General features: G+C 43.5%; 2 protein-coding genes across 2 annotated transcripts in view; one reads left to right on the top strand and one right to left on the bottom strand.

The window, feature by feature from the left end:
• Positions 1-19927, bottom strand: part of LOC119891530 (scavenger receptor cysteine-rich type 1 protein M160-like) — a 667824-nt gene that overhangs the window by 504243 nt on the left and 143654 nt on the right. The window lies entirely within an intron of this gene.
• Positions 526-19888, top strand: mfsd14bb (major facilitator superfamily domain containing 14Bb). The gene is made up of 12 exons (XM_038703308.1): positions 526-877; positions 3365-3457; positions 5575-5637; positions 6383-6510; positions 10073-10187; positions 10730-10948; positions 11086-11199; positions 12469-12540; positions 13283-13395; positions 13497-13594; positions 13693-13835; positions 14371-19888. The coding sequence occupies exons 1-12, from the start codon at positions 821-823 to the stop codon at positions 14596-14598; spliced, it is 1443 nt and encodes a 480-aa protein (XP_038559236.1). The 5' UTR covers positions 526-820; the 3' UTR covers positions 14599-19888.

The following is a 19927-nucleotide window of genomic DNA, read 5'->3' as shown; positions in this document are numbered from 1 at the left end:
ATTCTTCCACCGCCGAGTCCCGCCTTTCTGCCGCTTGCTAAATAGTGATCGAGCGGAATATGAGCGGCGCTGTTCGCCGTTGGGACTTCCTGCCAAATACTGAGATCCCCCCGTTGACCTGTTTTTTCCACAGATGGAGCCGTTACAGCAGAGTAATTTGAGCGCGAACACTATTTTGTCTTTGTTTTGCGCTGAGGTGTTAAATTTAACGGCACAATACGCGTATGTACGTCGGTAAATTAATAAAACATAATCTGCATTGCAGTGAGGACGTTGGCGCGGCAGGCGGCGCGCTCTTTAGAAAGCTATGGAGAACTGTATGTGTATTGGCTGATCCAGAGTCAGATGTTAGCTGTTGCCCGCGGTGATGGAGAGGCCGATCTGAACAGAAAGCTGATCTGGGAGCAGCTATCGTGTTGCTGTCACATCCGTTGGAGGAGGCGCGGCGCATTTGGGGGCACGCGTTCGTTTTAATGTCAAAAAACGTCCCCGTCGGGCGGTGTTAAACACATTTTAAACGGACATTGATCCAAATGAGGCGACAGCGTCGTCCGCCCGGAGAACTCTGGTGATAAAAACATAGCGACGAGCTGGTAAATGTACAATCAGAGCAGCAGCGGAGGAATGTGTGGTGAAAAACGAAAGCCAGAGTATTTTACCGCCCCGGTAACGCGTCGACTTCTTCTTACCTGGAGCCCATGATAGCGCAGACACGTAGTTACACTCAACACCGCGGGACACCCTGGAAGAGACGGAGAAACCTCAGGAGGACGCCGGCCAACATGGAGTCCAAGTGAAAATCGTTACGGCAAGATGTGAGATGAACCTGGAGAAAACCGCGACCGAGGCCAACGACGTGATGTTGGTCCGGAGCTCGGTAAGAAAATGCGCTAGCTCGGCTCGGGTCAGGCTAACGTCTCCTCTGTACCACAAAAACGACGAATTTTAAATAATTCAAAAGAGTTGACAGCTGCTGTAACGTGACGGACAGACGTCTGTTTAATAACACGGACGTGATGCTGAGGTGTTTGATGCTGACAGCCGTAGATTCACGTAAACGCTAACGTTCAACCGAAGGTGTTTGCTAGCGAGGATGTGAGGAAGTCCGCCTGGTAAGCTAAGCTAACGTTAGCCAGCTCGCGTTTACTCCGGGTAAACTTTAACAACTAACCACAAGCTGCGAGGTGGTTTGTTTATTATTATTATATAGGAGCTGTTTCACGGTTCAAAACATTAGCTGTCAGTCTTTTAGCGCTAAAGGCTGCTGTTTTTATCCAGTAACGTAACTCGGGTCCACATGAAAAACCACTACCTAGAGCTGTCAGATCTGGACTAGATGACTCCAGAGATGATGAAGTTTCTTTAAAACATAGTTTCAGATTTGTGAAACCTCTCATTTTATTAGTGAAAAAGAAGATTTATTATATTGGTTTGTTTTTTCCGGCATGTAGACCACATTAAACCAGGTCCCGATCTAAAACCACCAGACTTAGTGCTGCCAGAGCTGAACTAGATTGCCCCAGAGAGGCTAAAGTTTCTTTAAGAAACAGTTTCATGTTTGTGAAATCTCTTTTCTACTTGTGAAATTGCAAAAAAAAAAAAACCCGGGGCCATTTGTATGTTGTTTTTTGCATGTAGACCACAATACACCAGGTCCAGATCAAAAACCCACCATGCCTAGAGCTGTCTAATCTGGACTAGAGAGCCTAAACTTTCTTTAAAACTTTGTGAAACCTTTTAACAGCAGAAGCTGGGCAATAAAATAGAATTAACAAATTCACAAACGCATGACAAACACAGCTTCACATCTGAAGAGTCTCGGGTTGCGTTCATGCTTCTTTATCTATTATTTTCCTTCCTGATTAATCCAGACCAAAAGCCTCCATCAGTCTATATATATAAACAGACACTCTGAGCTGAGTTTCCTCTGTAATGAGCAGGAAACAGATCGTCATCATCACTGACGCCTGTAGGCTCACACCTCCAGAGGTTTTCACATCTATCTCGTATGCAGGTTGTGAACAAGCCGCTGCTTTTTCATTGCATCCTGAGGCTTTAAATGGTGGAAGACTTTACGCTCAGAATCTGGACACTGAAATGAAACGGTAAACAGGCAGTGGTGTAGCAGTGGAGCAATAAAAACTCCTCCCAGAGACATCTATAATAGATGGACGGACGTAGATTCCTGTGTAATGAATGCAAACCAAAAAGAATAATAAAATGCATTCATAGACAGACATGTTATCAAATCTATCTAGTACCTTTTAATAATTTCATACATTCATTTTCATACTGTAAATTACGTGTTAAATAACAATAACATTTATCCACATCAGGGCTGCACAATATTTGAAAAAACAGATTTTTCTGCTATAAATATATGTAGTGATGTGAAAAAACACAGGAATTGTCAACAGATGACTTCTGTGGCTCCATTTAAAAAAGAATTAAGCATCCTAGAATCATTGGGGGGATGATGTAGAGAAAATGCATAGAAAATAAAAATAAATGAGCTGAAAAATGTAAATTTTGAGTGCAAACTATCTTTTCTTGAACAAAATAAAAGAGCAGCTAAACACCAGACTGGTTTACTGAAGTTTCTTTCTTTTGGCAAACAAATCCGCTGTTTCGGTCGTTTTCTCTTGTTCCTCAATCATTTTCAAGTTTTTCAAAGTTGTTATTAAAAACTAACGGGGGCGGGGCCTGCTTTGGTTGTTTGATAGACTGATCAAGAACAATACTGTGATTGGTGGTTTGCGGTGCATGCAGAGCCTGCCTGTCGGCAACAAACGCCATGTATTCAAGAACATCAGAGCAAATGATGTTCATCAGACTTCTGTAGATTAGTCGTGGAAAATGAGAACTGCGAGTTTTTCTTCTGGTGATGATGCTGAAACGTTATGTTGTGCAGCCCTTCTGCACATTATTCTAGTACAAAAAACCCATCAGGGCCTCAAACGTTTTATAAATATATAAACGGACCCGACGCTTAATGGTCCTGATATTATATGTGCATTAACGTCCTTCCTTTGCATGTAACAGAAACTGCTTAGCTGCCGTATCAGGCTGTTATTTGGACTTTGTTCAGAAATAACAGATTTGTTACGACAGCACGTGATACATACATGAGTGTAAATGTGGTTCGCCGTTTAAGTGCTTTTCTAAATCTCTCATCCAAATGGATCTGAGAAAAGCAAAATGAGACGAGCGGTAAGAAACGTTTCTGCATCACCAAAAGGAGAAGAAACATGCGGGCGTCTTGCTGGAGTCAACAGCTATGGAAGTTTATCAGATTTGCACAGGAAGTGAATTTGATTCCTACGGATGAATAGTTAATGTTTTCGGCCTCTCTTTCTCGCCGCAGCACGGCCGGGGCCGGGCCAAAGTGACTCATGCGGTGGTGGTGATCTTCCTGGAGTTCTTCGCCTGGGGGCTGCTGACCACGCCCATGCTGACCGTGAGTAAACATCAACACAAACATCGCTTCATAAAGTTCACCTGCCAGTCCTGCCTCCATCTCTGGGAGGAAGTGCACTCTAACAAACACTAAAAACTCAGCAGCTCAGTCTTCTGCAGTCCTCCTTTTTAATTAAAGGGTAAGTTCACATAAGTGTGTCTTAATTCACTGCTCACGTGGCGTGCGTGCAGTAAAACGGGATTGTTGCTGCTGAGATCTGAAAGGATTTCTTTGTAAGTGATGGGGAACAAAATCCACAGTCCTGGTTCTGTAACCTCTGAAGTTAATACGAGGCTCCGGCAGTCTGACTTCACGTGGGTTCATCTAAACTTAGTACAGAAGGTCGCTCTGAATGTTGCACTAACTGACTTGGATTTCCTGACAGAAGTGACCTCATCTCGAACCAGTCTGTCTTGAAGTTCAATGCCCGTCATTTTTACAAAATATTTCACTGATATGTATCAGCATATGTATAGCTTTGCTCTATACAACATAAGGAAAATCAGGCCCTACCTCACTCAGTACGCCACCCAGCTTCTGGTACAGGCATGGTTATCTCTCGCCTCGAGTATTGCAATGCCCTCCTAGCAGGTCTTCCAGCTTGTGCAGTGAAACCCTTACAAATGGTTCAGAACGCAGCAGCATGTCTCCATTACTCAGTGACCTCCACTGGCTCCCCGTGGCCTCCTGAATCAAATTCAAGTCACTAATGCTGCATACAGAGTGACTCCTGGGTCCCATCTATCTAAACTCCATGATACAAACTTACGTTCCTTCTCGGCCGCTACGCTCCTCCAACGAACGCCGCCTGGCTCTACCATCCCTTCACACAAAGCAATCCCAGTCCCTGTTCTCATCTGTGACACCACGATGGTGGAACGAGCTACCGCACGCCATCAGAGCAGGGGCGTCCCTCTCTAACTTCAAGAAGCTCTTGAAAACTCATCTCTTCCGAGAACACTTCCTCTTATAACACCTCTAACTCCAAACCACTAACATGCACTTCCTGTCCCCTACAATGATCTTGTTTTGATTGCACTTTTTGTTAACTCTCACTTCCTTCTCTAGGTATCTACCCCATTGATGTGATATGTACTATGAGCTCTTACTAGTATTTATTGCTGCTCTTACTAGTATTTATTGCTGCTCTTACTAGTATTTATTGCTGCTCTTACTAGTATTTATTGCTGCTCTTACTAGTATTTATTGCTGCTCTTACTAGTATGTATTGTCAGTTGTAGATCTGTAGTTGATGCTTGTATGTTGTTCCTCAAATGTAAATGCCAAAAGAGTAAATGTAAATGCTTGTCCCAGTACGTTACTGGACTGGAGGCAACTTTCAGACCATAAGTAGAGCACAGGTAGTCTTTGTGCTAAGCTAGGCTAATCTTCACCTCTCTGTACCGGACACACAGAAGTGAAAGTGACGCCCATCTGAAACGCCTGACTTCAAGAAAGGACGCAAACAAGCATGTTTCCCTGAGTTTGTCCTCCAGGTGAAATGAGTTTAAGAACGTCGTCAGTCAGGGAGGACTCTCTGTCCTTCAGCAGCCTCAAACTCTGCAGGTCTGAGTGCTGATGTGTCACAGGAAGTAAAGCGTTTCCTCCATTTTCTTAATTTATCACACGGCTGACTCATCAAGGTGCCCTTTAACGTGGTTGATAGTTATCTGTGCCAGCGAGTTAAAGAGGAAGTTAGCAGACAGACAGAGATGGACTTCAGGATTCACAACTTGGATTCATTTTTATGAAAAGCTGTTACAGACTATTTGAAGTTTTACTGTATGTCAGTGTGGTCAGGGATGTGAAGATACCAGAAATTCATTAGTCAACACCAGTAAAATTCCACGATTGTCTATAAGCAGTGAGAAAATGAAAGCAGTGAGAGGATGTCCAGGACAGATGAGAGGTGGTTTGATGTCAATTTATTTATAAATGAGCAAACTGTTGAGAAATAAGCTGTTGAAGGTCACAGCCGTGAACTCCCCCCCCCCCCCCCCACCGGTAAAGTCGAAGCTGCAGACGCACTTGTCTCCATCTTCCATGTATCTGATCCCTGATGAATCTGTTCTTGTGTCATCCCTCGACATGACTTGTTGTTGTTGTTGTTGTTTCAGGTCCTCCATGAGACGTTCCCTCAGCACACCTTCCTGATGAACGGCCTGGTTCAGGGGGTGAAGGTAAGACCAGCACAACCTTTAATTATAAAACTCTGAAGGAATCCTGTCGGGGATGTTTCACTGTCACAGCAGCAAAACAGGAAACGGTAAATAATATAAAGTAACAAATGAGCAAGAATATATTTTAGTAGTAAAAGACGATCCAGCGGTGAGGGGAAGGTAAAAACAGGAGAATATATTGAGTCAGAGCAGCTTTCACAGATGTTGACCCGGTTGTGATCCTCAGCTCAGAGTACCTGTCTGATGCTAAATCTGCGTGGCTCGCTGTGGATGTTATTTGAGCCGTTGAAGCAGAAGGACAAGCCGGACATGCGACGCTACCAAGACGACCAATCACAGTTCTTGTATTCTGCGGTTCTGCGACGTGCAGTTAAATGTTTGAGGAAAGTGCGCGCATATAGATTAAATGCAGAAGTATAAAATAGCTTTGAGTTTTATGGTCATTTCCTGTTTCTTGTCGTCTCCACGCCATGAGCCGTCTAATTTACTAAAAGCAGTAAATGTTCAACTAAAGATTGTTTGCATTATATTTGAGTCTGCAGATAATTTTCTTGATGACGACGTCTTGTTTTGTCCAAAACCCCCCAAAATAATTCACTTCATTAAATGTGAGACCAAGAACAGCAGCACGTTCTTACATTTGAGAAGCTGGAACCATCAGACGTTTGGGGTTCCTGCTTGAAAATGACTTTAACTGTTTGCTTAATTTTTAAATCAATGTTTGTTTTTCTGCGTTCCTGTTCAGGGCTTCCTGTCGTTTCTGTCGGCACCTCTGATTGGTGCGCTGTCAGACATCTGGGGCAGGAAGTCCTTCCTCCTCATGACGGTCTTCTTCACCTGCGCCCCCATCCCTTTCATGAGGATCAGCCCGTGGTGAGTCACTCTGTGTGTTTAACGTCATTTAACCTTTTAAATGTCCTCTTCTGTTTGAGCATCTCTTATTAAATGCAGCTGGAAAATATTTTTCCAGCTCAGCGTTAATGTCAAATGCTGGTTTCCCTTTTATCGCTGAGAGCTTCTGTGTGACCTCATCCGCTTTGTCCAGCTAAACGTGGTTACCGGAGGGTTTGTGAATCCCCCGTGTGGCCGTTCATGCAGCAGATCTCTGTCAGCGCTCCTGCTGAAGTCCAGTTTGTTCCTGGAAGTAATTTAAACCGATCCTCTGACATCAGATCGGCTTATACGACACTAAACGCCTCCATCGCGGCGTCTGAAGTGACACGCCTCCTGTATGGCAGCCGCTCTGCAGGCGGCGTCACGTTTGTAACGGTCGGTTTCATTATTGATGAGTCTGTTGGTTCGAGTCCAGGCTGACGTCTCGTTTACTGTCAGACGAAGCTGAGAAAAGCAGAAAGGATTGTTGGTGTTTACGCCTGATGAATGACTTAAATGATTAATCAACTATCAAAACTAGCTGTTAATTAATTTCCTGACAGTTGTGTAATTGATTAATAGTTTCAGCACTACTTGATCTTCACTGATCAGACGTAACAACAGAATGAACCGATGTTTAATATTTTAATCTTAAGAAGACGGTTCAGTCCAAACTAACACTTGGTGGGTTTATACTATATATAGGTATAGATCTCACAGAATCTCGCGTGATCAAACGTGACTTCAGACAGAAACGAAACATGGAGGCAGACTGTCGTCGTCAGCTGGTTGACCTTGTGTGTGTGCTGTGTTAAAAGAACAGAATCAAACTGTGGATGAACTCGAGGCTGAAAAGAGGGACTCTGTTTATTTCATAGAGCAGAGACACAACACGCCGGAGACGCTTCCTGCCCAGCTCGCTCTCATTGGCTGTTGCAGGGTTTGTGATCGGAGGCGACCTAAAGATTATGTCTGTAAAACAGGATAATTTGGGCTGGAAATCTTTATAGACCAGCCTCAAGCTCAGGAACGAGCTACCTGGTTTAATATCAGCTGTGAAACTGAGATGTTGGGTGTGTCTGAAGCAGCTTCCTCTCAGGGGAAGAACTGAAATCAAAGACATTCATGTTGAGATTTTTGTTCCTGAACGTTAATACTTGAGTTAATGTCTGCAGCGTCTCTTCGTGAATCTGATCTCACGTCAATTTAATAGATTTGTCCATCAACAGAAAATTATTTTGCATCCCTTTTGAGTCATTTTTTAAGAAGACAAAAGCAGCCGGTCTGCTGTGAGAGCCGTTCCTCTGTTTTATATGTTGTACAAGTTTATTGAATAGGACAAACCCTTTGAGTGCAGTCCTGAAACACTATACAAAACAAGAGACAAATCAAACGCATTACAATCATAAGAAAGACAAAAACGAAACCACAATTTACACACTACAATGAAGACGAACAAAGGAACATCAAAAGATAAGTACTTAAAAGAATAAAACCGCTCGATGGCCACAAAGAGGCACGGCCTCTTTGTGGCCATCGAGCGGTTTTAACTAATACTTGCTCAGCAAAACAGAGAAGAAAGAAGATGGTGTAAATTATATATATATAGGTAAACCATCATCTGAAACATGAACAATTTAACTCAAAATAAGCAGACAAACTATTTTTAAATATGTGAAATGACGTTGAAGATCGTATGTTTGAGTTCTTCCAGTCTGAAGGAGCCTTAAACATAAACAATCTCTTTCCTCTTGCTTTTCTGACTATAGGAGTGGGAAACAAGTAATGTGCAGAATGCCTCAAATTATATATTGGTACTAAAAACCGTTAAAATGAACACATTTAAATATGAGTTGCAGACAATGAATCACACGTTTTGGACTGTTTGTCGGACAAAACGAGACACTAGGTGACGTCTCCGTGGATGGACCTTGATCCCGGTTTCCAGCAGCCCCGGTCTGATCTCTACGCTCGGGCTTCGGGGCGGTTGCACTTTGAACAGTCACATGCTGTTCATGTGAGCGGCCGAGGATCAGGGACTTAAAACTCACGGCCCTCGCCTGCTGATCTCGCACACGGCGTCATGTGTTCTTCTTGGAAAGTGAACAGTGTATTTGCTGAATGCATGAAACATGAGCAGAAGCATTGAATGTCCCTTTGTTTTCCCCCGAAAGGTCCCTGGATTTCATAGAAACCGCAAACTGTATAACATCTAGACCACAAAAAACATTTGTCTAAAAACTATCTTTGTTTGTCAAGATAAAAAGATGAACTTTGATTTGATCTGAAAGAAAGTTCTGAGTTAGTGTAATCCGCCCTGCAGAAACTCACAAGACATTTCACTTTGACGTCTTACTTAATGCAGCCTTAAAGCGCCGGCAGGGCAGAAACAAACACATTTAGATGTTAAAATTATTTCTGAATTATTAAAAGGAAATGCTAAAAGCTTTGTCGTATTAATTTTCCATCAATCACAAGTCAGAATCTTTAAATGTCTCCTGGAAGAGAAATTAGTTTTGGATGAAAGTGACGTCTTTTTGAATTACTAAGTTTATTCGGACTTTTATTTTTTTTTTTTTTACTTGATGGTGTAGATGACACAAAGCAAAACACACAGTTTAAACATTTTATTTTTTTACCAGAATTTGAAATGGGCAGTTCTGAAAACGCAGAACTCCGCTCCCGAGCCTGTTGAACTGTTTATTTTTATTTATTCAGCTTAATTTCGCAGGGATAGTGCTGCTTGTAAAATATCCACGTGCAAAAAAAAAGCAGACTCCCGTTACCTTTGAAGCGCTCGTTAAGTCCGAATGTGTCCGTTCCTTGATTATTTATCTTCCTTTAGTCTGTAAGGGTCCAACGACCAAAAGAATCAAAACAGCTTTTCATAAAAATGAATCCAACTCTCAGCTTCTGCCACACGTCTCTCATCCCGCACCCTGTTGTTGTTTTCGTTACGTTGCTGCCTTCAAAATAAAAGTGCATAAGCCGTCTGTCGGAGCCAGAGCAAACGAATTGGTGTATTTGATATAATATTTTTATACAAGTAATATTCATACTGTTGGTAATAAATAAAGTGTTTTTCATAGTAGTTTCAGTTTTGTGCCTGTCCCAAATATATGCAGGGTCAATTCAGTGATTTTTAGCAAATAAAAGCTATTATTCGAAGTTTATACAGCCTGCCTCCTCTTCCTGAGACGTGTCCCAGCAGCTGCAGTGTTAGTTTTGATATCGAGGATAATTACAAGATCACGTTGCGTCCAAACGTCCTCTTTCACCCAGAAATCTTAAGAGATCCTGAACATGCTGTTGATGGAAGTATCTGCAGAGATGCCCGCCCTGCTCTACGGATTTCAAGTCTTTGTTGGGTTCAGACCCCAGCATAGCTTCATTTTAATAGTTTTTGATGCAGATTTGATCATTGCTACATATCACGAATCGTAATATCTGTATATTAGTAGTATATTGGCTGTATGATTTGTTTTTGTACCACATGGTGCAGCCCTGCTGCTGTTTTAGTGCGATGTGTGTCTGAGCTGCTGTTTCCTGTCTGTGTGTGCAGGTGGTATTTCGCTCTGATCTCCGTCTCTGGGATTTTTGCTGTGACCTTCTCGGTGATCTTCGCCTACGTAGCTGACATCACAGAGGAGCACGAGAGGAGCACGGCCTACGGACTGGTAACTCCCGCCACACACTGCACATTTCATCAGCCAGGAAGCGTGTTTAGCTTTGTGGCAGAACTCTTTCACAGAGCGATATAATGCCGAGACGACGGCTTTTAAAGATGAAGCCTCTGAATGTTGCAGAACAAACTGGAGTTCATGGTGTTTCCTGCAGTGAACCGGCGTCACAGACAGGACAGGAAGTAAAAAAGGACTCTGATGTCGTCTGTGTGCTTTATGTTGAGCCGAAAGGACCAGAAGTGGTCGTGTTTAGGGCTGCAACGTTTTATTACTCTATTAATTTAACAATTTATCCAAACGTTTTATACAATCACACTGAAAAAGGACACAAAGCTCATTAGAATAATAATAATAATGGAAGTAAATGTTAAAATGAGTCTTACTTCCACCTCACTGCTGTGTTATGACATTAACAATAATAATAACATCAGACCCTGTGTGTCAGACGCCTGATCAGAAAAATACTGGACCTCTAATTCAAAAGGATTCTGGGATTAATTGAAACTCCCCCTCTGTGTGCGTTTGTGTCTCGTCAGGTCTCGGCGACCTTCGCGGCCAGTTTGGTGACGAGCCCGGCCATCGGGGCGTACCTGTCCGCGCAGTACGGCGACAGCCTGGTGGTCCTGATCGCCACGGTGATCGCCGTGGCCGACATCGCCTTCGTGTTCTTCGTGGTCCCGGAGTCGCTGCCGGACAAGATGCGGCTGACGTCCTGGGGCTTCCCCATCTCCTGGGAGCAGGCCGACCCCTTCGCCGTGAGTACAGACACTGAAACCACCCACAGCAGGGGGTCGGAGGTCACGGTTAACCAGCTGATCCTCTACATGCAGATCATGAAACATTATACCAACACTGCATATTTCACAGCTGCTTGTTGTGTGTGTGTGTTCAGTCTCTGCGTCGAGTGGGGAAAGACAGCACAGTGCTGCTGATCTGTGTCACAGTGTTCCTGTCCTACCTGCCTGAGGCCGGACAGTACTCCAGCTTCTTCCTCTACCTGAGACAGGTAACTCACACGCACACACACGCACACGCACACAGTGTCAGTCAAGCAGCAGCCAACATTTGTTCCACACACCCATGTCGGCAAACTGAGCTGTTCAGGATCTGGGTCCTTGAACTTCATGGAAAACTGCTACTTCCTGGAAAACGCATCATCACCGAGGTAGAAGTAAACATCAGCAGCCAGACAGCCGACGCCTCCTGCGCTCCGTCGAGCCGTCAGTCCAAACACAGGCGGCGGCTGCTGCATTACTGCAATTTGCAGCTCAAGCGGTGACGACATATTGGACTAAAAAGTCAGTTAAAACCAACATTTCCATCACCAAAACAGACATTTTCAGGTCTAAAATTAACAAATAATTGAAGAAGTTTTGTTTGTTATTTCACTGTAGGATCAACAGATGACCAGCTGCTCTGTCTGCCTTCATTAATATTATATAATAAAGTCCAAATAAAGCTTCTGAGGATGTATTAACAGGCTGCTCCGGGGTGTTAACTGTAGAAATAAGTTTCATTTCCTTCCACTGCTGCAGAATAACTTGAAGTTCAGTCATTATTGATCCCTGAAATTTACATCATGTCTCAGTTTTGCTGACCTAAACGTCGTCTTCACCTTCTTTATTCTGCTCTGGGACCGTCTCGTCCTTTCTGCACGTTCGCTTCACAGCAGCGTGTAGCCACAGCTTAGCTGAAGTCACCTACATTACTCGCCGTTTATATGGTAGCGTTTCTCCGTTCAGGTCAGAGTAGTAGGTCGACCTCACGGTAAACAGGAAACATGGCTAACCGTGACAAACGGATGTTTCTTGTGTTCACACAACTGAACTCTCCGCCGTGTTCATTCAAAAGACTTAAATATGTTACTTGCTCTTCGATGAATGTTGTAAATTTCTTTTTCTCATGAACAGTTTTAACGTTTGTGCAGATGGCTTTCACCGTAACCAGCTACCTGATGACACTGGCCACGTGTGTTGACACATGTTCATGTTTTTTTTTTACTTTATGTGTGAATTAAATACAGTCAGATGTATTTTTTGATCCCTCATTGACTGATCGATCGATTTTACTCCCTTTCAACTCCAAGTCATGCAGCAACACGGACAGGAAACGTTTCACCTTACAGCTGTAATGAAAGTTAAAATGTTCTCCTAACTAATGAAGATGTTCAGACCATGAAAACAGTTAATTTAGTAAATTTCCCTCCCTCAATATGACATTATTACATTGATGACATGCATGTGAGTCACTGACAGACATGTTTTGTGTGTTTCAGGTGATTGAGTTTTCTCCTGCAGCCATCGCTGCCTTCATCGCCATGGTGGGAGTCCTCTCTATAGTCGCTCAGGTACAGAAACAACCACACAGGCTAAAATACTGGAAACCATCTGAATGTTTGAGAAAATAAAAAGAGCAGACAACAAATGAAAACACAAATGTCCTGATTTCACTGAGCTGCCTGTAACAGATTAGGACAGAGAGGCTTTACACCAGTGGGTAATTCCTCTACCTTGTCATTACGTCAAACGTCCTCTGAGCCAAATTGAAATTGCGTTTTTAGATGTAAATGATTTTCTGAAGGCGGCGGTCTGGCAGAGTTTCGTGCAGTGGGTGCAGCTTGTTGTTTGTGCAGTGATGTGGTAGCAGAGGTCTGATCAGGAAGTCGTGCGGTCGAGGGTTTAAGATGCTGCAGAACAAACATCTTGGGCTGCGCCTCATGTTTCCTCCGTAGTTGTTTGGGTCAAATTAAGTCCAGCTGAAATCACAATTCATTTGATTTCTTTGGGGTAATAATAATAAACATGTTGTTCTAATAGAGCATCAAAATAAGCTCCCTGTGTTCTTCTGTACATATGGAGTGAGTAGTGGTGCAATATAAAATGGTAATTTTTGTTTTGACAAGGTAGCATAAACATCTGAAATATAAATTTCTCCCTTTTGGTTTCTATTTCTTTCTCAGGACGAGGCTGCAGCAGACAAACGTCACATTTCATTTAATTATATCTGACTGTACATATATCATGAAACGTCCAACATAATGTTTGAATGTCTGAATTTGTGGCCTGTGTATTTCCTGTTCTCTCCATCAGACTCTGTTCCTCGGCATTTTAATGAGGACCATCGGTAATAAGAACACAGTTCTTCTGGGTCTGGGCTTTCAGCTCTTCCAGCTGGCCTGGTACGGCTTCGGCTCCGAGCCTTGGTGAGTGCGTCGTGTTTCCCGGGACGTGCAGTCGTTTCTCGTACATGTGTGTGTTCGGACCATAAAAACAAACTCTGCGTCTCTGCTCTCTTCTGTTTCAGGATGATGTGGGCAGCAGGAACAGTAGCAGCCATGTCCTCCATCACATTCCCAGCAGTCTCTGCTCTGGTGTCACACAGTGCGTCACCTGACCAGCAAGGTCAGTCCACCTGTCTGTCGTCCGTCCCGCCTCCTCTGTCTCTGTGAGAGTTTCACGCATGTGTGATGATGTATTCTCGGTGTGTGTGTGTGTCTCAGGTGTGGCCCAGGGGATGATCACAGGTATCAGAGGTCTGTGTAACGGGTTGGGTCCCGCTCTCTACGGCTTCATCTTCTTCCTCTTCAACGTGGAGCTGAACGACATGGAGCCGGTGGCGGGACGACCCGCTCAGAGCACAAAGGTACATTCGCACGCACACGAACAGGAATTCCCCAACTTGACCTGAAGCCAAAGGATCCTCCATTGTGTCGAGAGTAAAACTTTACACCCAGGTCCTCCGAGTTAGAGACCGGGATGCAAACCAGGTTTGTTCCTCGGCTTCTGGGATTTCTGAGAAGTTGTGGGAGAGACCTCTTTCATTTCGGCCTCTCGCTGTATTGTTTTAATCAAAACTACGTTTCCAGAGAACAAACGAACAGAATGAAGCCGGTCGGTTAGTGACTTTCCATGTCATCTGGTCAACATGTTAACGTGTCCATGGCGTTCCCATCAGCCTCAGCTGTACTCTACTCTGTTTAAAGCTAATGAGCTAATGTTAGCATGCTAACCTGCTAAACATCAACAATAAGTCCTGCAAACAAAGACAACGTCTTCCCGCACTTTTCACACCATGAAGAAACTAAATATCCGGTTTCCTGCCGTCTCTTTGTCATGATGTTCTACTTTTTAATTGACAGGATTCTCGCTCTCTCTCTCTCTCTCTCCCCCCCCCGTAGAAGTCGGTCATCCCCGGCCCGCCCTTCCTGTTCGGAGCGTGTGCCGTCTTACTCGCTCTCCTCGTGGCCGTCTTCATCCCCGATCACCCGGTGACCGACATCAAGACCTGCTCCGTCCGCAAGTCCAGCAGCTCCTCCGCTGCGCACGCTCAGAGTGCCGGCCCCCTGGCCACGCCCACGAGCGACGCGGAGGACATCGAGCCGCTCCTGCAGGACAGCAGCATGTGACTGACGGCCGGCCCGGCCAATCACAGCACTGGGGCCTGAAGCCCTGTCTGCTAGTCCCGCCCCCCTTGAGAAGAAATCTTTCCCAGCTTTTTATTTTTTTATTTCTACAGACTGTTCAGATAAGAGAGTCAGGTAACGTTAGGCGGCCATCACACTGACCAGCTTCATTTCTTTACTGACGTTTATCCCCTTTGATGAACTCGTCCTTTCACCTCGGCTCCTAACGATTTAGATTCTAACTTGAAATGCCAGATATAAACGGGCCGGTAGTCTGGTTCTGTTCTGGTTTCCTTTCTCAGATCTAGAAAGGTAAACGGCTTCTTCGTGGTCGTCGTCCCTCCGCAGCTGCTGAAATCTAAATCTTGGTTTCCCCCGTCGTTAATTTTCATGCAGCCCCTGCTGGTTTTTTACAGCAACATACAACTTTTATCTTATTAAAATGACCTGTTTTTCCACTTTTGATGAAGCTCTGCTCAGTTGTTTTATACACCTACAGCCTTTTGGACAGATTTAACCAAAGGGCTTCAAACCCTCAGTGGGACCAATAACAGGAAGTCCAAACGAGAGCGAGAAGCAGAGAAAACAACAATCGTGTTTGTGTAGGGCCCCGTCGCCGAATCACAAAATATGTGTGTAGGGACTTCTAACAACAAAACAAATTGTTTACTGCTGTCGGTTGTTTGTATTTTCCCTCCGCTGTTTTTAGTTCCTCTTTTGTAAGACGTTTGCGAGTCGCAGCTGCTACAGGTGTGAACTCCAGCCTCCTTCATCTGGTGTAGATACTCTTGACGGGGTCATGAAACGCTGACGGGGGGGCCGTCGTGCTCTTGAGGGGGGCGAACGCTTCGTGAAAACGTATCGCTTGTGAGTTATCTCTGTGAAGTGCGACGCTCCCGGCGGCGGCCTTTCAGTTTCTGAAATCAACTCACGTTTTTCGAAGCCGTCAGTCTGGTTGCCGCCTAAACACGCTGGGGTCAGTTTGCCTCCCCTCTCTCTGTGCACATGCTTCACCCTAACTCCACCCGTCGGGTCTGCAGAGGTCACAAGCTCAAACGCTCCTCGCTGTACAGGACAGCAGCGAGGAGGAGGGTGTGAGTTGAATTCACTGCACAGCCGACTGTCCCCAAAAGGACGGACTTTTCACCGGGACAAAGACACACGGGGAGAGGACGGTGCGGTCAGAGCTGCTCGGCATTGTGGGACACGCAGCAGAGGAAGTCATCGCCTGCAGGGGGCAGCGTCGTTCTGTCTGTCTGTCGCTGCTGTTTGTCTCCACATGCTGACAGTTTACACAAATATCAGGACTGTTACCGCAACAACTCGCTCACACTGAGCATGTGCAAGCTCCGGCCGTCTGTGACATCATCCTCCTCCTCCTGCTGGAGGAAACGGCGTCCGGTCGGAAACCTGGATTATATTTATGAAATGAAACCGTTTGAAGTGCTTCTGCGGCGCCAGGAGGGTGTACGGGAAAAAAATTATTTGTATGCACGATTTACTAACTTGCTGCTGTGGGTTTTAATATCGGTTTATATATTTTTTTGCCAAAGTTTTTATAGCAAAAACATCTTTTATCCTGTAAAAAGTCCGCCACACATCTGAGTTTAGAGAGTGAAGGAAACCCGACACGAAGCTGATAAGTTAAATCCAGAGCTGCTGAATCGTGCACACCGATTGGTTTCTTTCTTCCCCGACTCCGTGCGCTCGGTTGATCTCATCAGATCTGTCTCTTCATCTGTTCTTAAGGCGTTTAAATACTTGAAGTGTGTTGAGCCTGTCCGATATTTTCAGGCTGCTGTGAGCTGAAAGGGCTCCTCCCTAACACCGCCCGCCCGCCCGCCACTCCAGGCAGCACAAATGAAGCGCTCTGAGTTACTGATGTAGTTTGAACATGGATTTCCAGCCCAGGCCCGACGGCCCGGACCTTCGTCTGTGTAAATGAAAGCTCTGATCTCGTTGTGTTTTGATTTTTGAAACCACAGAAAGTTGTTTCCCGTTTCTGTCCTGTTACATTTTTGCCTTTTTTGTTTACAAGATGTTGTCAAAATAATCCTCCCTCCGCTCCTGAAGTCGGAGCTGCTGATGTGACACAGAATCAGACCTTTGTGTAACGGCACAGAGTCCAGTTTGTTTCTGTTCCAGCTGGCCAGAACTGAGACCAAAATGGCCGACAGCGCGGCGCTCAGACGTCTGGTTTAAAGATCAGATCAGTTAAAAACCCTCCGTGCAGTTCGAACGGATCGTCGCTCAATCGGGACGAGTTTAAACCTTCAGATGATGTTAGGAACTCATGTTGGAGTGAACGCTGCGTTCGAGTTCCATCTAATATGTGGGGAAATACTAACGTCTGACAGGGGGAAGGTGGCAGTTTAAGGCGGAAAGCAACCAAAACTTTACAGCCTCCATGTTGGATGATGTCACTTCAGCTTCATCCTGTGTTTTTTTTTTTTTTTTTTTTTTTCTCAAACATCACCTGAATGCAGCATCAATGTCGTCACAGCTACAAAAACACCTGATGATGAGGAGGTGGATGAAGGTGTGTAGCTCCATGAAGCACAATCATGTAGCACAACCAGAGTGTAACTGTCTTCATCTTTAAAACCATCTGATTTAATTAATTAACTTTTATCTCCCGTCTGCTCGTTAAGTTTTTCTGGAACCAAACTTTTCGGTCTGTCCTTCTCAGAGATGATATCAGAAACAGAAAGCTGAGACCTACGGTCTTTTTATTTTTCTACAGTCAGTACGAAGCCCTGCAGAGCTGTTACTCTATTTCCCAGAATCCACCACCAGTGTTATGAACTACGTGACTGGACTGTTGCTCCTCTGGTCGTCTTGTTGCTGCTGCCTTCACGTCTCACTGGAAAGTTTCTCTCTCCACTTTTTTACTTTCTCCACATTTTGTGAAGATTAATCCATTGCAGGATCTGTTTTTTGTCCGTTGGTAATTCAGCGCGTCTCTGCTGGAGATCAATGACTTGATTAATATCAAAATATATTGATGATCGATTGTTTTTAGTCATTTTTCAAACGTCAGGAGTCGATGCTTTTCTCTCTCACGGGACCGTAAACTGAATATTTTTGGGTGGCGCTACAAGAGAAGACATTTGAGGACTTTGGGAAACACTGATCCACACTTTTCACGCTTTTCTGGACCCAACAACTAATCGATTAGTTGAGAAAATGATATGTTTTGTTGGTCGACGTCACTTTGGGCTGTGGGACACTTTAACAGGTTCATTATTCACAGAACGTCGTCACCTCTTCTTCTTATTTAGACAAAGTTCTCTTACGGCTTCTCGTGTGTTCAGACAGCATTTATGAACTTTTTGTAGAAAAACATGTTAATATTTGTCTTTGTAACGTGTTTAAAGAACCTGTTGTAGCAGAACGTGGTTCTCTCTATCGGCTCTGGTTTAGAATCTTTCTCAGTTAAACTTCCTGATGGGACGCGAAGCGACAACATGGCCGCCAGAAGAAACGGCAGCTGAAGACTGAAACTCGGCTCTCGTTGCTGAATATGAATCTATAAGTTTACTGAGAAGACTTTTATTTTATCTGATTATTGAACCGGTAACTAATTTATCCCCCCCCCCGCCACCTCCCGTGTACATGATGCAGAACATTTGCTGATTGCTGCACTTTAATTTCTCTGAACGTGTGCCTCTAATCATTCATGTTCATATCTGTTTTTTATATATATATAAACAAAGAGACGCTGAATGGCGTCTGTGTTGTGCATTTGCTTTCTTTTATCTTATTAAGAATATAATTTTGAATAATATCTATAATTATAATAAAGAGAAATGTATTGGATTTAAAAAAAACACAAAAAAACATGGACTTCTTTGTTTTTTATTTTTAGTAGATTGTAAATCATTACAGCCCCATTTAGTTACGTCCACAAGTTCTTTAAACTCAAAGAGTTCTGACAGAATTTAGATTTCAAACTAAATCGACAGATATGTGTTGATTGAACTGTCTTCTTTAAACATGGCAAAGTTAAAGCATGGACATAATCAACTAATTACACACTGCAGATAAGTCATGTGTTCGATACGGACACTTGTGGTTAACAAGAAAGGACTAAAGCTACCGGTAAAGGGAGAAACCTGCCAACGGCCTTAAACACAAACTGAAACAAACTTGGAATTTAAACCCTTTTAACTTGAAATGTAAACAAACATTAACGTTGTTTAGTTGTTTTTAAACTTGTGAGTTAGAAAAATGCAGAAATGCAAATTGTTGCACTGATAAAATAAAATAATTATCGGTTTTAACTCAAAGTATGAAGTTAACCGTTGTTAAAAAGTTCAGTCAACTAAAGAAACAACGTTGAGACGACTAGAACGCTGCAGTTAAACAAAGGAAATCTTTAAGTTGAGTTAACTTTCATTCATTCATATATTTGGTTAGTTTATGATAAATAAATCAATTTGTTTGGGGTACAAATATAACTTAATTAGTCAGTAGTCTAATACTCAAAAACAACCTGTTAAAAATAAATAAATAATAGGTTTAGGGGGAAATTATTTGATTTGAAAACAATGTGATGTTTTAAATATTAAACATAAGTCCCTCCAGGATTTCGTGATGTCGCTTGTATCAATACAAATTCAACAAATTCCCATGAATTCAGCGCGACTTTTCCACGAATTTGACGTATCATTTTTTCCCCACAAAACGTTGTCATACGTCCGCTTGTCACTTCCTTGTTGACAAGTCGCAGCAGACGTGCGATAACCACCGTCTCACATTTGCAGAGAAAAACAAAAAGGGGCCGTGAAAAACGGTTTAGATCTTCTTTACCAAAGCAGGTTTAAACTGTTCTGCAAATGCATGGAGAGACAGGCTGCTGCATCACAGTCAACTGCACGCTCTGAAATAATCAATGCAAGCTGGTGTAAATACGCAGGGTTTAGGGTTCAGAGATCCTGGAGGGACCGTTTAATCATTCAACTTTAATTCTAAAGTAAAAAACAACACATGGACCTCGGCAGTTTTCATTTATTTGCACAGTTTCATCACAAAAAACGTCACAACTTTCATCGCAATTTTTTAGAGAAGCTGTGAAATCAGTCACAGGACAGACGTGAAATCCTGAAAGGACTGAAAGACTCTTTGAACATAGTCGAGACGATGTAAACAAAACAAATCTACACAGACAACATTTAATAAAATACGTCAGAATAAAAACAAACAACCAAACCTCTCAGTCAAAGCGTCTCTCAGAAACCTGCTTCAATAAAAATCAGTTAAACAAACAAATATATATACAAGTAAAAAAAAACCAATAACAGTTCTTGATTGTGAAGAATCTGTCGGGGCC

This window comes from Micropterus salmoides, unplaced genomic scaffold (assembly GCF_014851395.1).
Source record: "Micropterus salmoides isolate LMB-PRFRI ecotype aquatic unplaced genomic scaffold, ASM1485139v1 Ms_hic_scaffold_7, whole genome shotgun sequence".
NCBI lineage: Eukaryota > Metazoa > Chordata > Actinopteri > Centrarchiformes > Centrarchidae > Micropterus > Micropterus salmoides.
Note: the sequence above shows the minus strand (reverse complement) of the source record. Positions and strands in the feature narration are given on the sequence as shown.

Coding starts and splice junctions, on each gene's coding strand:
- mfsd14bb (XM_038703308.1), top strand. CDS start 821: ATGAACCTGGAGAAAACCGCGACCGAGGCCAACGACGTGATGTTGGTC. Junction 11,200..12,468: donor TCTTCCTCTACCTGAGACAG/GTAACTCACACG, acceptor TGTGTGTTTCAG/GTGATTGAGTTTTCTCCTGC. Junction 13,595..13,692: donor TGCGTCACCTGACCAGCAAG/GTCAGTCCACCT, acceptor TGTGTGTCTCAG/GTGTGGCCCAGGGGATGATC.